The 19205-nt window shown below is 37.8% G+C and overlaps 3 protein-coding genes across 7 annotated transcripts in view; all 3 read right to left on the bottom strand.

Moving 5' to 3' along the window:
- Window positions 1-9067, bottom strand: part of LOC311077945 (uncharacterized protein) — a 44429-nt gene extending 35362 nt beyond the window's left edge. For both annotated transcript variants that reach the window (XM_084106591.1, XM_084106590.1), the window contains exons 1-2: window positions 8952-9067; window positions 7641-7808 (exon numbers count right to left, since the gene is read on the bottom strand). In XM_084106591.1, the coding sequence (XP_083962717.1) occupies window positions 7641-7698 (58 nt within the window). In that variant the 5' untranslated portion in view covers window positions 7699-7808; window positions 8952-9067. The remainder of the gene's footprint in view (window positions 1-7640; window positions 7809-8951) is intronic.
- On the bottom strand, window positions 2566-7628 carry LOC311078200 (uncharacterized protein). 2 transcript variants are annotated; one of them, XM_084106918.1, is made up of 4 exons: window positions 5280-7628; window positions 5066-5161; window positions 3127-3213; window positions 2688-3096 (listed from the first exon to the last, which is right to left on the bottom strand). In XM_084106918.1, the coding sequence occupies exons 1-4, from the start codon at window positions 5365-5367 to the stop codon at window positions 3077-3079; spliced, it is 291 nt and encodes a 96-aa protein (XP_083963044.1). In that variant the 5' UTR covers window positions 5368-7628; the 3' UTR covers window positions 2688-3076. The 2 variants fall into 2 exon arrangements, with proteins under 2 accessions (XP_083963043.1, XP_083963044.1); XM_084106917.1 differs by having other exon boundaries at window positions 2566-3213.
- A 2943-nt stretch (window positions 9068-12010) lies between the features above and the next one.
- LOC311078024 (uncharacterized protein) overlaps window positions 12011-19205 on the bottom strand; it is a 42416-nt gene continuing 35221 nt past the window's right edge. For 2 of the 3 annotated variants that reach the window (XM_084106667.1, XM_084106668.1), the window contains 2 exons: window positions 16119-16353; window positions 12011-14603 (listed from right to left, as the gene is read on the bottom strand). In XM_084106667.1, the coding sequence (XP_083962793.1) occupies window positions 13054-14603; window positions 16119-16176 (1608 nt within the window). In that variant the 5' untranslated portion in view covers window positions 16177-16353 and the 3' untranslated portion in view covers window positions 12011-13053. The remainder of the gene's footprint in view (window positions 14604-16118; window positions 16354-19205) is intronic. The other variant, XM_084106669.1, reaches the window with a different exon arrangement.

Below are 19205 nucleotides of genomic sequence, written 5' to 3'. Positions count from 1 at the left end.
GGCGGAATGATGGAGGGTCTCGTAAGGGCAGGTGGAGTGATGGAGGGTCTCATAAGGGCAGGTGGAATGATGGAGGGTCTCATAAGGGCAGGTAGGGTGATGGAGGGTCTCGTAAGGGCAGGTGGAGTGATGGAGGGTCTCGTAAGGGCAGATGGAGTGATGGAGGGTCTCAAAAGGACAGGTGGAGTTATGGAGGGTCTTGTAAGGGCAGGTGGAGTGATGGAGGGTCTCGTAAGTGCAGGTGGAGTGATGGAGGGTCTCATAAGGGCAGGTGGAATGATGGAGGGTCTCATAAGGGCAGGTGGAGTGATGGAGGGTCTTGTAAGGGCAGATGGAGTGATGGAGGGTCTTGTAAGGGCAGGTGGAGTGATGGAGGGTCTCAAAAGGACAGGTGGAGTTATGGAGGGTCTTGTAAGGGCAGGTGGAGTGATGGAGGGTCTCGTAAGTGCAGGTGGAGTGATGGAGGGTCTCGTAAGGGCAGGTGGAGTGATGGAGGGTCTCGTAAGGGCAGGTGGAGTGATGGAGGGTCTTGTAAGGGCAGATGGAGTGATGGAGGGTCTTGTAAGGGCAGGTGGAGTGATGGAGGGTCTCAAAAGGACAGGTGGAGTTATGGAGGGTCTCGTAAGGGCAGATGGAGTGATGGAGGGTCTCAAAAGGACAGGTGGAGTTATGGAGGGTCTTGTAAGGGCAGGTGGAGTGATGGAGGGTCTCGTAAGGGCAGGTGGAGTGATGGAGGGTCTCATAAGGGCAGGTGGAATGATGGAGGGTCTCATAAGGGCAGGTGGAGTGATGGAGGGTCTTGTAAGGGCAGATGGAGTGATGGAGGGTCTTGTAAGGGCAGGTGGAGTGATGGAGGGTCTCAAAAGGACAGGTGGAGTTATGGAGGGTCTTGTAAGGGCAGGTGGAGTGATGGAGGGTCTCGTAAGTGCAGGTGGAGTGATGGAGGGTCTCGTAAGGGCAGGTGGAGTGATGGAGGGTCTCGTAAGGGCAGGTGGAGTGATGGAGGGTCTCGTAAGGGCAGGTGGAATGATGGAGGGTCTTGTCCATGGCACCATCTCCAGGATTCAGCTCTGGGCTTTTCATCCTCAGTGCTCACACCAGCCTGCTGACATTTCAGATCCTACAAAAATGTACAAACATAACACAAAAGCAGTCATTTTAACAGCACAATGTCATTTGATTTCAGTATTATTTAGAAGACAAAAACGCTTTTTTCCACAAATGCCGCCATCATCTTTCCTTGCAGGTCCTGCTCCACCACAAAAGCTGTGCAGCAAATGCACAGAAATCAAGAATCAGAAAAGTGCTGTAATAACTCTGTTTGAAATTACAATAATTAAAATAAACTACAACTTAATATTTAAATAGTTGTTGTTATTAATTTCTGTAGTATATTCACTCAAAGCCTTTGATGGCAGCATTCAGCTTCATGAGCCACTCTCCACCAGATAAACACATCTGTTCATCTGTCCCTGTAACATCCAGACAAGATTCACGTTACCTCTGTCATTTATGAGCTTCAACACTACATTTACATGTTGAGGTTGTTTGAACTTTTTATCCAACATAAATGTTCCTCAATTTATCAACTACTAATTGGACAAATAAAATAGATAACTTGTGTTTAGTTACTTTATAGATTTGTTCTACATAATAGCACACATGCATCACTCAGATGTCTATTTCATATCAATTAGACGTAGTAATCTGCAATTCTTATAGAAGATTTTCTTGGCAGATATTAAAAAGACATTTAGTAATTGTATTTAAGATGTATACGGTTTAAAATGTATGCAAATCCACTTTGGAGACGTAATAAAATGTGATTTACATATATAGTTTACATTTACTATATAGCGTCTTTACACCTTCAACAATTCAACAGTTTACTGCACAGTAGTTCAACACATGCGATCATTTGATTTGTAATACTCACATTTGAAAACACTCTCATCCGTCATCCTTTCCGTCATGTTCCGTATCCTTTTTTATGACGTATCCTCTCGCGTGGCCTCCTGGGATAGAAAGTATCCATCGGTTGAGCACTCGAAAATCTGGCCGGAAGCAGTAAGCCATCCGGGAACTTCTCGCCTACTCTTTTATGAATACTGATGTTTCGAATGTACTGCTTCTTTTTTTGCCTACTATATAGTAGGAAAGTAGGCGTAGTCAAACGCGCTTAAGTCCGAATCTCACGATAATTAGTACGTCACCCAGGTAATTCTCGCCTACTCTTTTGGATTCGTACATACTTTTTCGCTCACCTACTCTTTTTCCCCATACTAAATAGTAGGGAAGTATGCGGTTTCAAATGCAGCCCATGTCTTTCTAAAAACAGTTTTCCTCCATTATAATATTTAGTATTTTTTTTTCCAGGTTGTCAGCCTCAGTTCCCGGCTGTCAGGTCCACAACATGCACATGTATTAAGTTTAAACTCTGAGTCACTAACCTTTTCAAAATTACAGGTTTTCCATGTTTGTATACAAGGTAAAATGATTGATTTATTTTTTAATAAATAAATGGAGCCAGCCTCCAAAAGTAATTAACCTTTCTTTTTTTTTTTTGGTTGTCTTTACATTACAATGATGTTTCATAATCTATATTTAGATATGGAATAAATAACATTAAATACAAAATGAATATGTCTCGTATATTAAAAATCAAGTTATGTGATAAAATATTTGCTTTGATTTGCATAGAACCACACCAGGCATTTAGTCAGATTGTAAAATAATTTATTAAGGCCAATTATATAAAAGAAATAATACGAACAGAAAAAAAAAAATTGTAGAGACAGGAATAAAAAGGACCTCGCTTGGAAGCTGGAAAAGCCCCAGGGAACAGCATGTAGGAGAAGAGGAAGGAGAGCATTCTGCGTTTCCTTCAGAGCCTGCTGCCTCTTTTTTTTTTTACTACTCTGGGAGGGGGAGGGAGGGCCCAATTGTTCCAAATTTAGCACAGTGTAGCTATTTTCCATTGCCTATGTAAATAATCTAATTTTATAATTGTCCTTAAGGTGAGGCAGCATGCTCTGTACATAAGGAAGAAGGCATAGGAGGAAGTGCTAGTCTGCGGTTAGTGGCGGTGGCGGTGGGGGTTGGGGGGGGGGGGGGGGGGGGGGGGGGTATTGGAGGGGTATTGGATTGGAGTTGGCACCGGAGGTTGGACCATCCGGTGACCGCTCACGGGGCCACCGACGAGCTCTCCTTGGCCTGTAAAAAAAAAAAAAGATACAACACACGGTGCAGTGAGAAGGCATGAAGTGAAGGTTTAAAAATTGTATTTAAACGACAAAATTGTCTAGATATTGTGAGAATAATATCTGTGCCTGTGTGAGTGACATAGACAGTGCTTAAATGCAAGTGTGATATTGTTTTGAACTTGATTTAAAGGGATACTCCATCGTTTTTTTCATATTAAACTATGTTATTGCCTTAACTAAGACGAGTTGATACATACCTCTCTCATCTCAGTGTGTGCACTTAATCGCTTTGGCGCACAGTGACACTTTAATAACACTTAGCTTATCCCAGTATATTCAATGGTATCTAACAGCAATGAATTTAGAAGTGACCAAACACATCAACGTTTTCACTATTTAAAGGCGGGGTGAAATGCTATTTCATGCATACTGAGTTTTTTACACTGTTAAAGAGTTGGATTCCCATGCTAAACATGGACAGTTCAGTTTCAAAAATTAAGTTGTACGTTTGATGGAGTATTTCTGTGCCAAAAATACTCCTTCCGGTTTGTCACGTTTCGGAAAGTTTTTTTTCCGAGTATGGGCCTGTGTGATGTCAGATGTGGCGGAATTTCCTTATACGGGTCCTAAGGGCTCTTCTCCCGGAAGGGCGCGCGTGCACCCGTAGACCAGAGCAAGAGAGCGAAAGCAGTACGGCCATCAAAGCGCTGTGCCCGGCTTTAGGGAAGTCATCGGCTGCGCTGCCCAGTTCGACGCCGGATTTGCAGATCTTCTAATGCTTAAGGATGGAGCAGTCCCAACGATAAAGGTTCACAGTCGTGCGTTGGAACCGCAGGCGGTGAGTAAAACTGCTTCAAATGTCTGTGTGTTGTTAGCCATCGCGCAAGCACAGCCAGTAAACAACATGATCACATAGTTAATGTTGACGTGATTCTTTCGCTCTGCCCACAAGGTACGCCTCCAGCCACTCGTTTTTTTCCAGAAAGACTCGGTAGAGCCTATCTTCCTTTTATAAATATAATAAAACTAAAGACTTTTTGGAGATATGAAGGATGCAATACTACTCTATAGGTACTCAAGATTAACATGAGATTGACTGAAACTGAGTGTTTCACCCCCCCTTTAAATACAGTTACACGAGTAGTTATACGACCAAGTATGGTGACACAAAATAAAACGTGGCGCTTTTCTAACGTATGGCGGAATAGCACTTTTGGCAGTAGTTTGACTCAGCGCAGTAAAAAGTCACGCCTTAAAAATCCTCTCCCCCTCACTTCTGTCATTAGAAGTATAGAACCAACGTGACTTTTTACTGCGCCGAGTCGAACTACTGCCAAAAGTGCTATTCCGCCATACATTATAGTTATCCTTTTTAACCCGCTTAGAAAAGCGCCACGTTTTATTTTGTGTCACCATACTTGGTCGTATAACTACTCGTGTAACTGTTTAGGGAAACCGTTGATGTGTTTGGTCACTTCTAAATTCATTGCTGTTAGATACCATTGAATATACTGGGCTAAGCTAAGTGCTATCAAAGTGCCTCCGTGCGCCAGAGCCATTGAGTGCACGCACTGAGATGAGAGAGGTATGTATCAACTCGTCTTAGTTAAGGGAATAACAGTTTAATATGAAAAAAAGGTGGAGTATCCCTTTAACATATTAAGTAATTAAAGTTATACTTCAGACATATACATAGATAAACATTCAAATGAACAGTAGCTAAAATGTATGCAAATGATTGGTTGCATAGATTGCAATGGATTTGTGTCTGCATTTACAAAAACAATGATCATTAGTAAGGGGACTAATGTTTTGTGCATGTAACATGTTGAAATATTGTTTGTACTATTGCCTTTACACACCTCTAGGTTCAGCAGCAGGGGCTGAGGGACCAGGGACTGGGGAGACAGGAGGAGAAGAAGAGGGGGTTCTTTGACCACCCTCTCTCTGATATGACTCTGTCAAGACAATATTAAATGTTAATACGACACATTAGTAACTCAGAGAGATTACATTTCTTAATCTGTAAACATGACAGCATATATGCCTTGTAATGTGTCTTTATTGGAAACACACCTGTCACTGTCTCCCCTGATTGTTCTTCGGGGTGTCCCTGGTCCTCGAGGTGGTTGTCCTCTCGGATACGGGCCTCGACCCCCTCCATGTTACTCGTCGTTTCTCGTGGAGTGACGAAGGGGTCGAGGAATCCCAAGATCTGAGAAAACTTCCATCTCTTGCTGCTGACCCACTACTCCTCTCCATCTCCTTCCTGTTCTCCTTCAGGTACATGCCCCCGAGGCTTTTCCACTTTTTACGACAGACATCCTCTGAATAAACACATTATCTTGTTAGTGAAAATTTGTTGTAAACTAGCAGCACGGCAGCTTGCTAGCTGGTTAGTAGGTCAATAACGTGACTCAAAAGTGAAATTTGTATATCTTACAACTTACCAGGTTGTTCAATTTCCTCACTAATCTTCTTCCAAGCGAGGTCCTTTTTGTTCCTGTCTCAAGTATGAACTTGAGTCATATAATTCCAGGTGACCACTCACAGCTAAAATTAGTTTATCCTCCATTTTGATGAGTGACTTCAAGCGGGAGTTTGTTATGCTATGTCACTTTATGGCACGTGAAGCAAGCAGGCTCCTGATTGATTAACGTGGCACGAATTGACACAGAAGTTCCGATTTTTCAACTCGGCAGGCAGACGCGAATTCGCGTCAAACGCGTAAATGCACAAAAAGCACTACATAAAATCATTCGCGCTTAACGCACCAGACGCTCAACTCGATGAGGTGTATTCGCGCCTTCCGCGCCGCACTCTACGCCTCAAGCCCAATTTATACTTCTGCGTCGAACTTACCCCGTAGCTACGTCGTAGGCTGTGTTTAGCGCGCGTACCTTTCGGTGTACCCTGACGCGAACCTCTCCAAAAAAATGTAAATTCTACGCGGACGCAAGCCCTGTGATTGGTCTGCTAGAACTCCTCCCTCGGGTTTCACATGGTCCCTCTGCATGAGTAATTGCGCGTCAACGCGGACAACAACGCAGAAGTATAAATTAAAACCAACACATTGCATACAACGTCGAACTTACTCCGTAGCTACGTCGTAGGCAGTGTTTAGCGCGCGTACCCTTCGGTTCCAACACGTTGCATACAGCGTAGAGGCTCCGGCGTAGGTCCGACGTAGAAGTATAAATTGGGCTTCATTCGCACCGCAGGAATTTTTTACGCGTGTAACGCGTCATTGCATTGGCTTAACATTAAAATCACTCGCGCCTGACGCGCTATTCTTGTCCGGTGTGAACGCACCATTAAACTGCTGATCTAAGTTACCTTGCTAATAAATAGTGTTTTCACTAGTTTGGATATTTATATCCGCTGCAGAGCTGATACTGAACGCTGGACGAGTCATTTGCTCAGCCGTAATAAGCGATTCTTTCAACATTCTCTATGAATGAATTAATAATTCCCTTTGAGCTAAATTGACCTAAATGTAATAACTAAAGTACTTTCCATAAATGAGGTACATTGATCTTCTAATAATTATTTTTATTAGACATTATAGACACAAATATTATGTTCCTGTAGCAAAGAACTATTAAATATATTTGATCAATGAAACAATTATCTAATGTAATGTTAGCATTCAAAATTCTACAATAGTTTCATAATGTTGATATCAAAGTTTAGATTGATATTTAATTTATTTTACATACAATTTTTTAATTATTACAGTCCAGTCACACTAGACTTAATTCCAATGACTCCCATTCATTCGCATGTGAACGTGGGAAACCAGAAACACAAGCTTCGCTGCGTTTCAGTTCAAGTTGGAACAGCAATTAATTATTGGTCATTTATATCATAGTTTAAATAGACATTTGATTATTCTATTAAACTCTTTACATTATATTTTACTGGTTCATTTGGATTCCAGTGTCACTTAGTTTCACCCCGGCCAATAATGATGATCTCACGGTCACAAACTCTTAAGTCTGATTATTAGTCGAAGGTTATGACTAATATCATTTATGATTAATTAATGATTAATTAATACAACTTATACAAATAATCATATATTGCTTAAGTTACACTTACAACCCTGTCAGCCATTCTAGAAATGTAATTTTCTTGATACAGTTTACTGCTTAAAATATAATAATATAAGGGTAAACTATATTAAGAAATGTCCAACATTTATGTAACATGGTTGCAAAAACTTGCGAACCAAATATAAACCAGAGCTAAAATAATACTTGGTTTGATGTTGACAATCAATATTAAAGTTTCTCAAACCTCCCTCTACTGAACATTTGTTGAAATGTTCCCTGTACCCATTTCATAGTTTAGGCTAACTGTTTATCTAAATGTGCTTGAATGTTTCTAACATGAATGTTCTTCAGCATCATGAATGAATGAAGAATAAACACCAACCTCTTTGTTCTTCAGGATCTTCAGTGTGTTTCATTCTGCAGGGTTCTGGATCACTCATGTTCTCACTGTCCTCTTTAATAAACTAAGTCTTTGCAGATTTCAGCTCTTCCTGATGCTCTGATGCTCGTCTTCACTTGTAGCTGATGGGAATTTACAGCTGAGTGTTTGCTGATAGAAAAACATTATTTGAGTTAGGATACATGATAAAAGCCTGTAAAACTGCTCTATTGAAAAAACAGTTGACACTCGGGTAAATAACTACCCTACTAAACCATAAAATGTCCACATGAATCTAAATATAGTTAAACATTCTAATAACTACATTCATTGCAATAATGTAATTAGATAATTAACATGTTACAGTTTTCTATGTGCAGAAACTGACAATGATCAATTATCATACAACCTTTATTAAAATAAAGAGCACCACAAAACAATAACGTTTACTATGTCAAACTGTTTATAAAAATTAGGGCTGTCAAACGATTAATCGCATCCAAAATAAAAGTTTGTTTTTACATAATACATGTGTGTGTACGGTGTATAATTATTTTCTATATATAAATACACACACATGCATGTATATATTTAAGAAATATTTGCATGTATACACTGTGTATATATATTTATATTATATATAATTTATATTATATATAAATATTTTATATATATAACGCATTTTCTTAAATATAGATATGCATGTGTGTATTCCTATATAGAAATAATTATACTCCGTACACAGACATAAATTATGTAAACAAACTTTTATTTTGGATGCGATTAATCGTTTGACAGTCCTAATAAAAATAATTTAGCCTAATTTTTACATGTATAGGTTTAAATTGTCTCACGTGGCTACCTATAGTATAGGCTCAATGTAAAGTATTTAGCGGTTTATTTTCCAGTCTATTTTAACACTGCAAAGTAAAGAAATACCAAATTTAATCCAAAGATGTTAAGAGTAGAAATAAAACGGCAGCAGCAACTTGATATTGAGTCCCGTTCCCCTCACAGAACTCAAACTTTAACTTGACATTCAGTAACAGTTCTCACTCCAAACATCGAGACAATCACACAAACGAACACAAAATCGCTCAGGTCTGAATGAACTCAACATATTCTCCTCATGCTCGCTGCTGCTGCACTAGCAGCTAAATGTTTATTTCAGTAGGAAGACGCCAGAAAAGACGCACAAGTATCGCTGTGATCGATGAAAACAATACAGAAATGAGTCTGTCGCTTAATCAAACTGTGTAAAGTGTGTGTGATGGTTGTGTAAATATGAGAAATACCGTGAACTGCTCTCCTCACCTCAAAAGACTCGACGCTGAAACTCTCTGTGTGTGTGTGTGTGTGTGTCTTCTTCTTCTTCTTTGGTGTTTATTGGCGGTTGGCAGCCTAGCTTATTGGTGCATTACCGCCACCAACTGGAATGGAATATGGATCAAGTTATTTGCTTTTATACAAAATATAATAAACATAAAAACCAAGCAAAACAAATAAACAAACTGGAAAATAAAACATAATAAACAAAAAACTATATTCTTTTTATATAATTTACTTTCTTTAACAAATTTAATAATTTCATCATACAACTTACTGTTTCCCTTAATAGACCTGATAAAGAAAAGGTCATGATGTTTTACTTTCTTCAATGATTGAATAAGGTGACATCTCTCGTTATTATATTTCCTACAATGGATTAATACATGCTCAACTGTTTCTTGTTGGCTACAGTGTATGCATTCCCCAGTTGGGTGTTTTCCAATTTTATATAGTGTAGGCTACTGTTAAGTCCACTATGACCTATTCTCATCCGAGTAATGATACTTCCTTCTCTTCGATTCCTGCTCTCCCTCCTCCCAGCACCAACTTGTTTTTGTATATTGTATAAATGTCTACCTGTTTCATTATCATCCCAGTATACCTGTCATACTGATTGTACATATTTTCTTATGAGTACTTTAGCTTCTGCTTTACTTAATGGGGCTTGAAAATCTACTTGCTTTATTCTTAGAGTTTGTTTAGCCAGAATATCCACCTTCTCATTTCCTTCCACACCAACATGAGCAGGAACCCAATGAAACGTGTAGAAATACCCATAACTTTTATATTATACATCTTACAGAATATCTCATTGATAATATCCATCCTGACTAATGACCTGCCAGATCGTATACTTCCAAGTGATGAGTAGCTATCTGATGCAATGACAGTGTTTTTTATTTTCTTCTCCTCTATCCACTACAGGGCCTGTAATATTGCCAACAGTTCATATACTAACAAATGATTGGTTACTCTTTTCTTAATAAAACATTCTCTCATTGGAATATGTACTGCTGTGCCTGCAAATCCTGTTTCAGGATCTTTGGATCCATCTGTAAATAAAAACACTGATTCTGGATAATGTTCCTTAAAATAATTCTGGACTATAAACCTTGTTTGAAGTTGTACCAAATTATCTTTCAATTCCTGCTGTATATTAAGGTCAACATTTAACCAAGGAGGAATGGAAGAAATTGAAACTGTATTACTGTACTGTAATTGGTGTAATCCTATATTTCTTGCCTTTGCATTACCTATCCATCCAAAACTAGTATAATTTGTTTCATTATGTTCCCAACATTCTGTTATGACAGGATGCAACTCATTATGTCCCCGGAGATTAACCCAGTATGCCATCATTCATTTCAATCTTCTGATTCTTAAAGGCATTTCTCCCATTTCCACCTGCATCGATGATACCGGAGATGTTTTAAATGATCCACTGCAGATTCTCAGAACCTGAGCTTGCAAAACATCTAATCTCTTGAGGTTTGATTCTGCTGCTGACATGTAAGCTATACTTCCATAATCAAAAACAGATCTCATGAGTGCCCAGTATATATTTTGCAGAGATTATCTACTTGCTCCCCATTCCTGTCCTGATAAACAAAAAAGAGTGTTGATGACCTTTTTACTTTTGTCGTTAATTTTATCCAGATGAACTTTCCATGTCAGTTTTCCATCAAACCAAACCCCAAGAAACCTAACAGCTTTTACCTGCTCCAGAGGTTGCCCATAAAGTTTTAAAGAAAGGGGTAAGATGTTATGCCGCCTTGAGAAGCAAATGACTTGTGTTTTTGTTACTGATAATTTAAATCCCCATTTAATTGTCCATTTTTCCACCTCTACTATTGCAGCTTGTATTTTTTTATTCACATTTGATATATTACGGCCTCTAATCCACAAAGCCCTACATACAAAGATTTTCCTACATTATGTTCAACCTGAGTGAAAATGTCATTAATCATAATGTTGAATAATATCAGACTACACTACCTTGTGGAGTTACATTCTCTGCTGAATATACTTTGGAATATTCTTTACCTTACTTGTATTTTCCTGTCAAATAAAAAGTCCATAATCCAATCATATGTTCTACTTCCAATTCCTAATGATTTTAGCTTTATCAATAATCCTTCTTTCCAGAGCATATCATATGCTTTTTCCACATCAAATAAGACAGCTATAACTACTTCTTTATTGGTCTGTGCTTTCCTAATGTCTGACTCTAGACATAATACAGAGTCAATTGTGTTACGACCCCTACTAAACCCACTCTGATATGGAGATAAAAGAGCTTTACTTTCTAGGAAATACGTTATTCTCTCTGTGATCATTCGTTCCATGATTTTACATAAATGGGAGGTCAAGGCAATGGGTCTGTAAGTAGAAGGATCTGATGGGTCTTTCCCTGGTTTAAGAACTGGTACTATTATTGCTTGTTTCCATACCAAAGGGAGTTGTCCAGTATCCCAAATTTGGTTAAACGTTTTAATACTATTTCCAGTGTTTTCTCTGTCATTTGTGCCAACATTTTATAACACACTCCATCTCTCCCCGGAGTAGTCTGTCTAGCACTAATGATTGCTCTTCTCAACTCAAACATATTCAAAGGTAAGTCTAAAGGATTTTCCGACATCTTTTGTTTTTCTTTAAAATATTAGGGAATTCCATTAAGGTTTTATTCCTACACTGCCTGGCCACTTCAGAAAGATTATCTGAGCTATGAACCTTCTCGAATATTGCCTCCAAAATGTAAGTTTTTGTGTTTTTATTGTTTTCCTTACTTTTGCCTGCAAGATCAAAGTATCCTGAGAATGATGCTTTTTGAGTTGCCTAAATGCCTTGTGCCTAAATGCCTTGTCATTATTCCACCAAGGTACATAATTGGTACATCTTACTCCTGTACTTTTAGGTATTATTTCCTCAGCCGACAGCTTACTTTCTCCAGTTTCCATCTAGGAATTCTCTTTTCCTTTTCATAGCATATCTTTGTGTCAGTTTTAGTCATTACCGGGTAATGGTCACTCCCTACTGTAGTATGTTTGATCACACTCCATGTGCTAACCCCTGCTATTGAACTAGATACAAATGTCAGATCAAGTGCCCTTTCTGTGTTGTTTATACTATTATATCGTGTTCCTTCTCCATTATTAATACATACCAAATACTTAATATCAATAGATTCTTCAATAAGTAGGCCATCTGCATCAGTATTATTACAGTACAGTACTACTATCCAACCCATGTCTGAGAGGATTGAGTCTCTTCATTGATGATGTCTCTAATTGTTTCCCAGAGCAGCCCTTTCACATCTAGATACTTCTCTGCTGATTTAACAATTATTTTGATCCTTTCATTTCTGCTTTTGGTTTGTGCAGAACAATTTATTATCTCTGCCATAAACAATACAAAATCATTTTTACTCACTATCAAAGTTTCCTCTTTCAATTTATCACATTTCTGACACGTATCAATGTTTTTGTTCTTAATTTCAGTTTGTTTAACCATGGTCCCAATTCCTGACACCGTCCTTGCGGCCTCTGCACAACTGATTCCTTGAACAACCTTGACTCGTTGCACTTCAACCTGCCTCTTGCCAACCTCACATCCTCGGTAAGCTGAACTATGTTCCCCTCCACAATTACAGCACTTCAGATATGCACCCTCTTCACATTTGCCATATTCATGATCACCACTGCATTTACCACCTCTCTGTTTTCCCTTGCAGACCGCCACCACATGTCCAAATCTCTGACATTTAAAACATCTAAGTGGTGGGGGTATATATAGCCTCACGTCGTAACACATATCCAATGTAGACCTTATTCGGGAGTTTTCCTCATCAAAAGTGATCATTATTGAAAGACTATCAGTTGTACTTCCATTCCTGTTTATTTTTAGACGTCTTACTTCACTCACATTTGCATTTTTTATATTTCCTTTCACATCTTCTACTGAGACGTTTACCGGAATCCCTGTCTCACACAAAACATGTCTTGCAAATTTTAAATCAATATATTGTCTTATCTGACCGAGCAGTCAGGATGATTTTCACATAGTTTTGGAGCAAATATTCTAGGCTACGTCATACAATTTTTGAAGATAACTGAAGGAACCTCTCTCCACATGGATCATGGTGATCCGGTTTCTCCACTGTGTGGGTCTTCATGTGTCGCTTCAGGTGACTTTTAAAAGAGAAAATCTCTCCACACTGATCACACGTGTGCGGCTTCTCTCTGCTGTGGATCCTCTCATGTCTTTTCAAATCTGCTGATCGACAGAATCTCTTGTCACAGTGTGAACACTTGTAAGGTTTTTCTCCAGTGTGGATCCTCTCATGTGTTTTCAGAGATGATAACTGACTGAATCTCTTGTCACAGTGTGAACACTTGTAAGGTTTTTCTCCAGTGTGAATTCTCTGGTGCAGTTTTAAATGTGCAGCTGTAATAAAAGTCTTCTCACACGCAAAGCACATGTACTCTCTCACACCAGTGTGAATTTTCTCATGTATATGTAAATGTTGCAGCAGTGAAAAACTCTTTCCACACACAGAACATGAATGCGGCTTCTCCTTCGTATGAACTGTATGGTGTCTCTTCAGGACTGATGCCTTAATAAATGTTTTTCCACACTGATCACATGTGAACGGCTTCTCTCCGGTGTGGATCCTCATGTGAATCTCAAGCCTTGATGATACTGTGAAACTCTTCCCGCACTGATCACATGTGAACAGTCTCTCTCCGGTGTGGATCATCATGTGACGCTTAAGACATTGTTTGTTTGAGAATCTCTTTTCACACTGATCACACATGAACGGCTTCTCTCCAGTATGAACTCTGCTGTGAATCTCAAGACTTTGTTTGGTTGATAAACTCTTTCCACACTGAGTGCAGGTGAAAGATTTCTTGGCTCCTCTTTTCTTTAAAAATGTCTGTTTAGTCTTTGAGCGACTCAAAGGTTTTCCTCCAGGTTTGACATGATGTTCCTCCTTCACTTCACTCAGTTCTTCACTCTCCTCCTTCACTTCACTCAGTTCTTCACTCTCCTCCTCCACTTCACTCAGTTCTTCACTCTCCTCCTTCACTTCACTCAGTTCTTCACTCTCCTCCTCCACTTCACTCAGTTCTTCTCTCTCCTCCTTCACTTCACTCAGTTCTTCACTCTCCTCCTCCACTTCACTCAGTTCTTCACTCTCCTCCTTCACTTCACTCAGTTCTTCACTCTCCTCCTTCACTTCACTCAGTTCTTCACTCTCCTCCTCCACTTCACTCAGTTCTTCACTCTCCTCCTTCACTTCACTCAGTTCTTCACTCTCCTCCTCCACTTCACTCAGTTCTTCTCTCTCCTCCTTCACTTCACTCAGTTCTTCACTCTCCTCCTCCACTTCACTCAGTTCTTCACTCTCCTCCTTCACTTCACTCAGTTCTTCACTCTCCTCCTTCACTTCACTCAGTTCTTCTCTCTCCTCCTTCACTTCACTCAGTTCTTCTCTCTCCTCCTCCACTTCACTCAGTTCTTCTCTCTCCTCCTTCACTTCACTCAGTTCTTCACTCTCCTCCTTCACTTCACTCAGATCTTCACTCTCCTCCTTCACTTCACTCAGTTCTCCACTCTCCTCCTTCACTTCCTTTAGGTCTGACATAAAAGAATAATTTATTTCATTTTCAGTTCAACAAAAACAAAAAACAATATGAAGTGAAAGGACATAAAAAGAGCTGATAATTGTGATAGATATTAGTTTTATGCATTAGAATAATCAATAAAGTTTTGTTTGTATTTTAAAGAGAAGTGTTACTTGTGTGTTTTCACTAGTTTGGATATTTATAGTCACTGCAGAGCTGATACTGAACGCTGGACGAGTCATTTGCTCAGCCGTAATAAAGCGATTCTTTCAACATTCTCTATGAATGAATTAATAATTCCCTTTGAGCAAAATTAACCTGTCAGACCCTTACAATGTAATAACTAAAGTACTTTCCATAAATGTGATACATTGATCTTCTAATAATTATTTTTATTAGACATTATAGACAAATCCCATGTTTCTGTGGCAAAGAACTATTAAATATATTTGAGCAATGAAACAATTATATAATATAATGTTAGGGCTTTCAAAAGATTAATCGCGATTAATCGCATCCAAAATAAAAGTTTGAATTTACATAATATATGTGTGTGTACTGTGTATAATTATTTTGTATATCAATACACACACATGCATGTATATATTTAAGAAATATTTGCATATATATACTGTATATATAATTTATATTATATAGAAATATATATATTTTTTATATATATAAATTACAACTTTTTCTTAAATATATACACAATAATTATACACAGTACACACACATATATTATGTAAACACAAACTTTTATTTTGGATGTGATTAATCGCGATTAATCCTTTGACAGCCCTAAAAAATTATACAATACTTTCATAAAAAATTATACAATACTTTCATAATGTTGATACCAATGTTTATATTGATATTTAATTTATTTTACTTAAAACTTTTTAATTATTACAGTCCAGTCACACTAGACTTTTAATTCCAATGACTCCCATTCATTCGCATGTGAACGTGGGACACCAGAAACACAAGTTTTGCTGCGTTCCAGTTCAAGTTGGAACGGCAATTAATTATTGGTCATTTATATCATAATCTAAATAGACATTTGATTACTCTATTTAACTCATTATATTTTACTGGTTCATTTGGATTCCAGTGTCACTTAGAGTTTCACCCCGGCCAATAATGCTGATCTCACGGTCACAAACTCATAAGTCTGATTATTAGTCAGAGGTTATAACTAATATAATTTATGATTAATTAATACAACTTATACAAATAATCAGATATTGCTTAAGTTACACTTACAACCATGTCAGCCATCCTGGAAATTGAATTGAACTGATACATAACTAAACTATATTGAGAAATGTCCAACAAAAATTGCAAACCAAATATAAACCAGAGCAAAAATTTTACTTCGTTTGACCTGATATTGACCTTTACAGAAAATTTGTTGAAATGTTCCCTGTATCCAATTTCATAGTTTAACTGTTTATATAAATATGCTTGAATGTTTCTAACATGAATGTTCTTCAGCATCATGAATGAATGAAGAATAAACACCAACCTCTTTGTTCTTCAGGATCTTCAGTGTGTTTCATTCTGCAGGGTTCTGGATCACTCATGTTCTCTCTGTCCTCTTTAATAAACTCAGTCTTTGCAGATTTCAGCTCTTCCTGATGCTCTGATGCTCGTCTTCACTTGTAGCTGATGGGAATTTACAGCATTTATTGGGGAACTGGAAGAATCACTCCAGTGGGCGTAACTTCACTGATCATGTGACTGCTGTGAGAGGAGCTGATCTGGCAAAATCAAAAATATATCAATTGCTGAGTTTGTTTTAATAGGGTCAAAGACCAAAGACCAGATGTTTAATTTTATTGTCAGATTGATATTAAATTTACAAAAGTGATTTTGTATACATAGTGTAGCAACAATGGGTTGTATATTAATATTAATATTAGCTCAAATTATCTATAGGGAATTTTAATAATTAATCATGAATATGATTAATATTTTGTATGTTACAGTTAAATTAATTTATCGCAGCTGAACTAGATTGATATATGAATGATTACCATAACGGGTTATGGTTCGTCATTAATACATCAAATAGTCTTATTTCAGCTCGAAGTAATGGGATAACTTTAATGGAATTAATTTAGTTATCAAACAATCTGTTTGTCCAGCAAACATTGAACGTAAGATTAACTTAATTCTCAAGGAAAATTATCCTTCTTACAAACACGAGAAAGAGTATCTTTTCCAGGCCTTGAAAAGACAACTTTCTATGTTTGTAAAATTAGCTTACTTAAATCGTACCAAGATAAAGCATATAGCTAAGATCGAACATTTCAGGGACTAAGTAACATGGGCAATTAAAACAGAGTCAGTCAAGGACATATGGAATTTAATAATTGGACTAATACTACATCGAAACTACGAGTATACACAGAGTAAATACATATTTACAACAGAAACATACGGATGAAAACATTACAAGACCAAACGGATAACAGATGAGAGAGGGAGAGGATGAAAGGGAGAAAGTGAAACTAAAGTTCTGGATGAGAGAGATCACCGAGATGATCTCTGCATGGCAAAATCACAGGCAATGTAACCTTCTGAGAGACAGCAAGGAATCAAATCACATTAAAAGTTCAATAAACTTATCTTGCAAAATGGTTCTCTTTGTTGCTGAAAAACGCAGAGTTCATGCGTGTGTCCTAAGACCAGCGTGCGTGTGTTTCTTTAAGAAAGCAGGGCTCGCGCTCTCGTGTCTTCTGGTGAGCGCGGTAGCGGGGTTTTCGAAAGAGTCTTTCTCTTTGAGTTGAAGTTGTCTGCTGCGTTTGCTTCGTGGAGTCCGAAGACGAAAATAAAGAAAAGACTTAAATAAATTGAAAACGCTCCCAAAGGGAGCCATAAGGTCTTCTCGCTGACGAGGCGGGTTCGTGAAAGTGCAGGAACAAAACAAGACGAAAGGAAATACAGAACAGAACTGAGCGGAACGCGGAGTGTAACCGCTTTTCTAGGGCACAGGAATTTCACTCCTCCCTGGGCTTGAGCCAATTGGAACGCGAAATTCCAGGCGGGAGAAAAGTTCTTTGTCTCACTATGAGTTTGATTTGCATGTTTTATGGCAGTCTTAGGATCATGCCATTTCTACATTAAACAATTATAACTGCAGTAAAATGCATTTTATCATAATTTGGTATCCATATCTTTCCTACGGGTATATGGAGGTTCAATTCAAGACCAAATTTGGTATGTTTAAAAGCTACGGCCTAGAAGTACCTTCTCACTCTGTAAGATAAGTATTAAAAGTTCGATTAACAAACTGGGAATAAGACTAACCTAAAATGTGATGTGCATTTACAAGTGGGAATGAAAATTGGACTTTTAAAAAGACCACATGACATATACCTATGAATTCGCAACAGTGTGCACCTCTGAAACATTATTCCTTTAAGGTTTACAAGAATACAAAAACATATCACAGAGAAGAACAATCGTGGAAAAGAGAAATTACATTCAGGTTTGCATATTTCTTCAATGGTTATACATGTAAAATATCTAGGATGAACACGTTAATTCTGCTCTCCTGCCAGAATCTCAGTGAGATTCCTTGCTGCTGACATTCCGTTAGGACCATAAAATGTTATGGTCTGGGGGGAGTTAGGGTACAAATATAGTGTATCATTCTTAAAATACCCACTTAGAATTCAAAACTACACACTAGGGAATCACACTATAGACTAACACAAAACTAATCAACATGCATAATGGAATTGTATATCAAAAAGAATATCTCTAAGTTCTAAGTTAAATTCAAAGGATGTTTGTGTGTGTGTGTGTGTGTGTGTGTATGTATGTGTGTGTGTGGGTCATTCAGAATTCAGGCTGCTTTTGTGAACTCTTGTCCTTTGTACGCCCAGGGTGCAATAAAATGTCGTAAAAGTCCATTTGCTCCCGTCTCTCTGGAGCCTGGCGTTTGATTTGCAATCTTTGAAGTCAGGAGGTTACAAGCTTCGGTAAGCTTAGCAAAGAACATTTTGGACAGGAATGTGCTTAGAAAAACACAGAGTCCGAATTGGTTAATTCAGAATCAAACGAACGAATGATTCAAATAGCCCAGTCGCTACAATAGAAACCCATTAAATGCAAGTGAAATGTTTCAAATAACTTTTGTGAAGAAAAAAAAAATTCAGAATATAGGTGAAATAATGTTGGATCATCATCCAGCGTAACATCTGTATTTAAAAATGAAACTACATAATTATTCTGACTTAAAAAATAAAAATAAAAAATGTATAAAAGAATAAGAGATCATACTAAATTTTATTTTTTAAATGATTTAAAACTTGCTGACAAAAAAAGTGGTTTGAAAGATAGTGGCAAAGTAGTATTTTGGGGCTGCACTATGATCCTAAAATACAGTGTTGAATATGTCATCAAATGATTCTTGTTCTAAATATGGTCTATGACTGGAAATTAAAGATAGATAGATAGATAGATAGATAGATAGATAGATAGATAGATAGATAGATAGTTGTTTTATTTGCTATAAACCCCTTTTTGTCTTTGACCCATATACTAATTTGCAGTTAAGCATTTATATCTGTCTGTCTATAGTAAAGTAATTTGTAATTTCTAA

This window comes from Abramis brama, assembly GCF_963993115.1.
Source record: "Abramis brama genome assembly, chromosome: 1".
Classification (NCBI taxonomy): domain Eukaryota; kingdom Metazoa; phylum Chordata; class Actinopteri; order Cypriniformes; family Leuciscidae; genus Abramis; species Abramis brama.
The sequence above is the reverse complement of the archived record's forward strand: the minus strand, read 5'-3'. Positions and strand labels throughout refer to the sequence as shown.

Coding starts and splice junctions, on each gene's coding strand:
- LOC311078200 (XM_084106917.1), bottom strand. CDS start 5,367: ATGGAGGGGGTCGAGGCCCGTATCCGAGAGGACAACCACCTCGAGGAC. Junction 5,162..5,279: donor ATCAGGGGAGACAGTGACAG/GTGTGTTTCCAA, acceptor TTGTCTTGACAG/AGTCATATCAGAGAGAGGGT. Junction 3,214..5,065: donor CCCTGCTGCTGAACCTAGAG/GTGTGTAAAGGC, acceptor TTTTTTTTACAG/GCCAAGGAGAGCTCGTCGGT.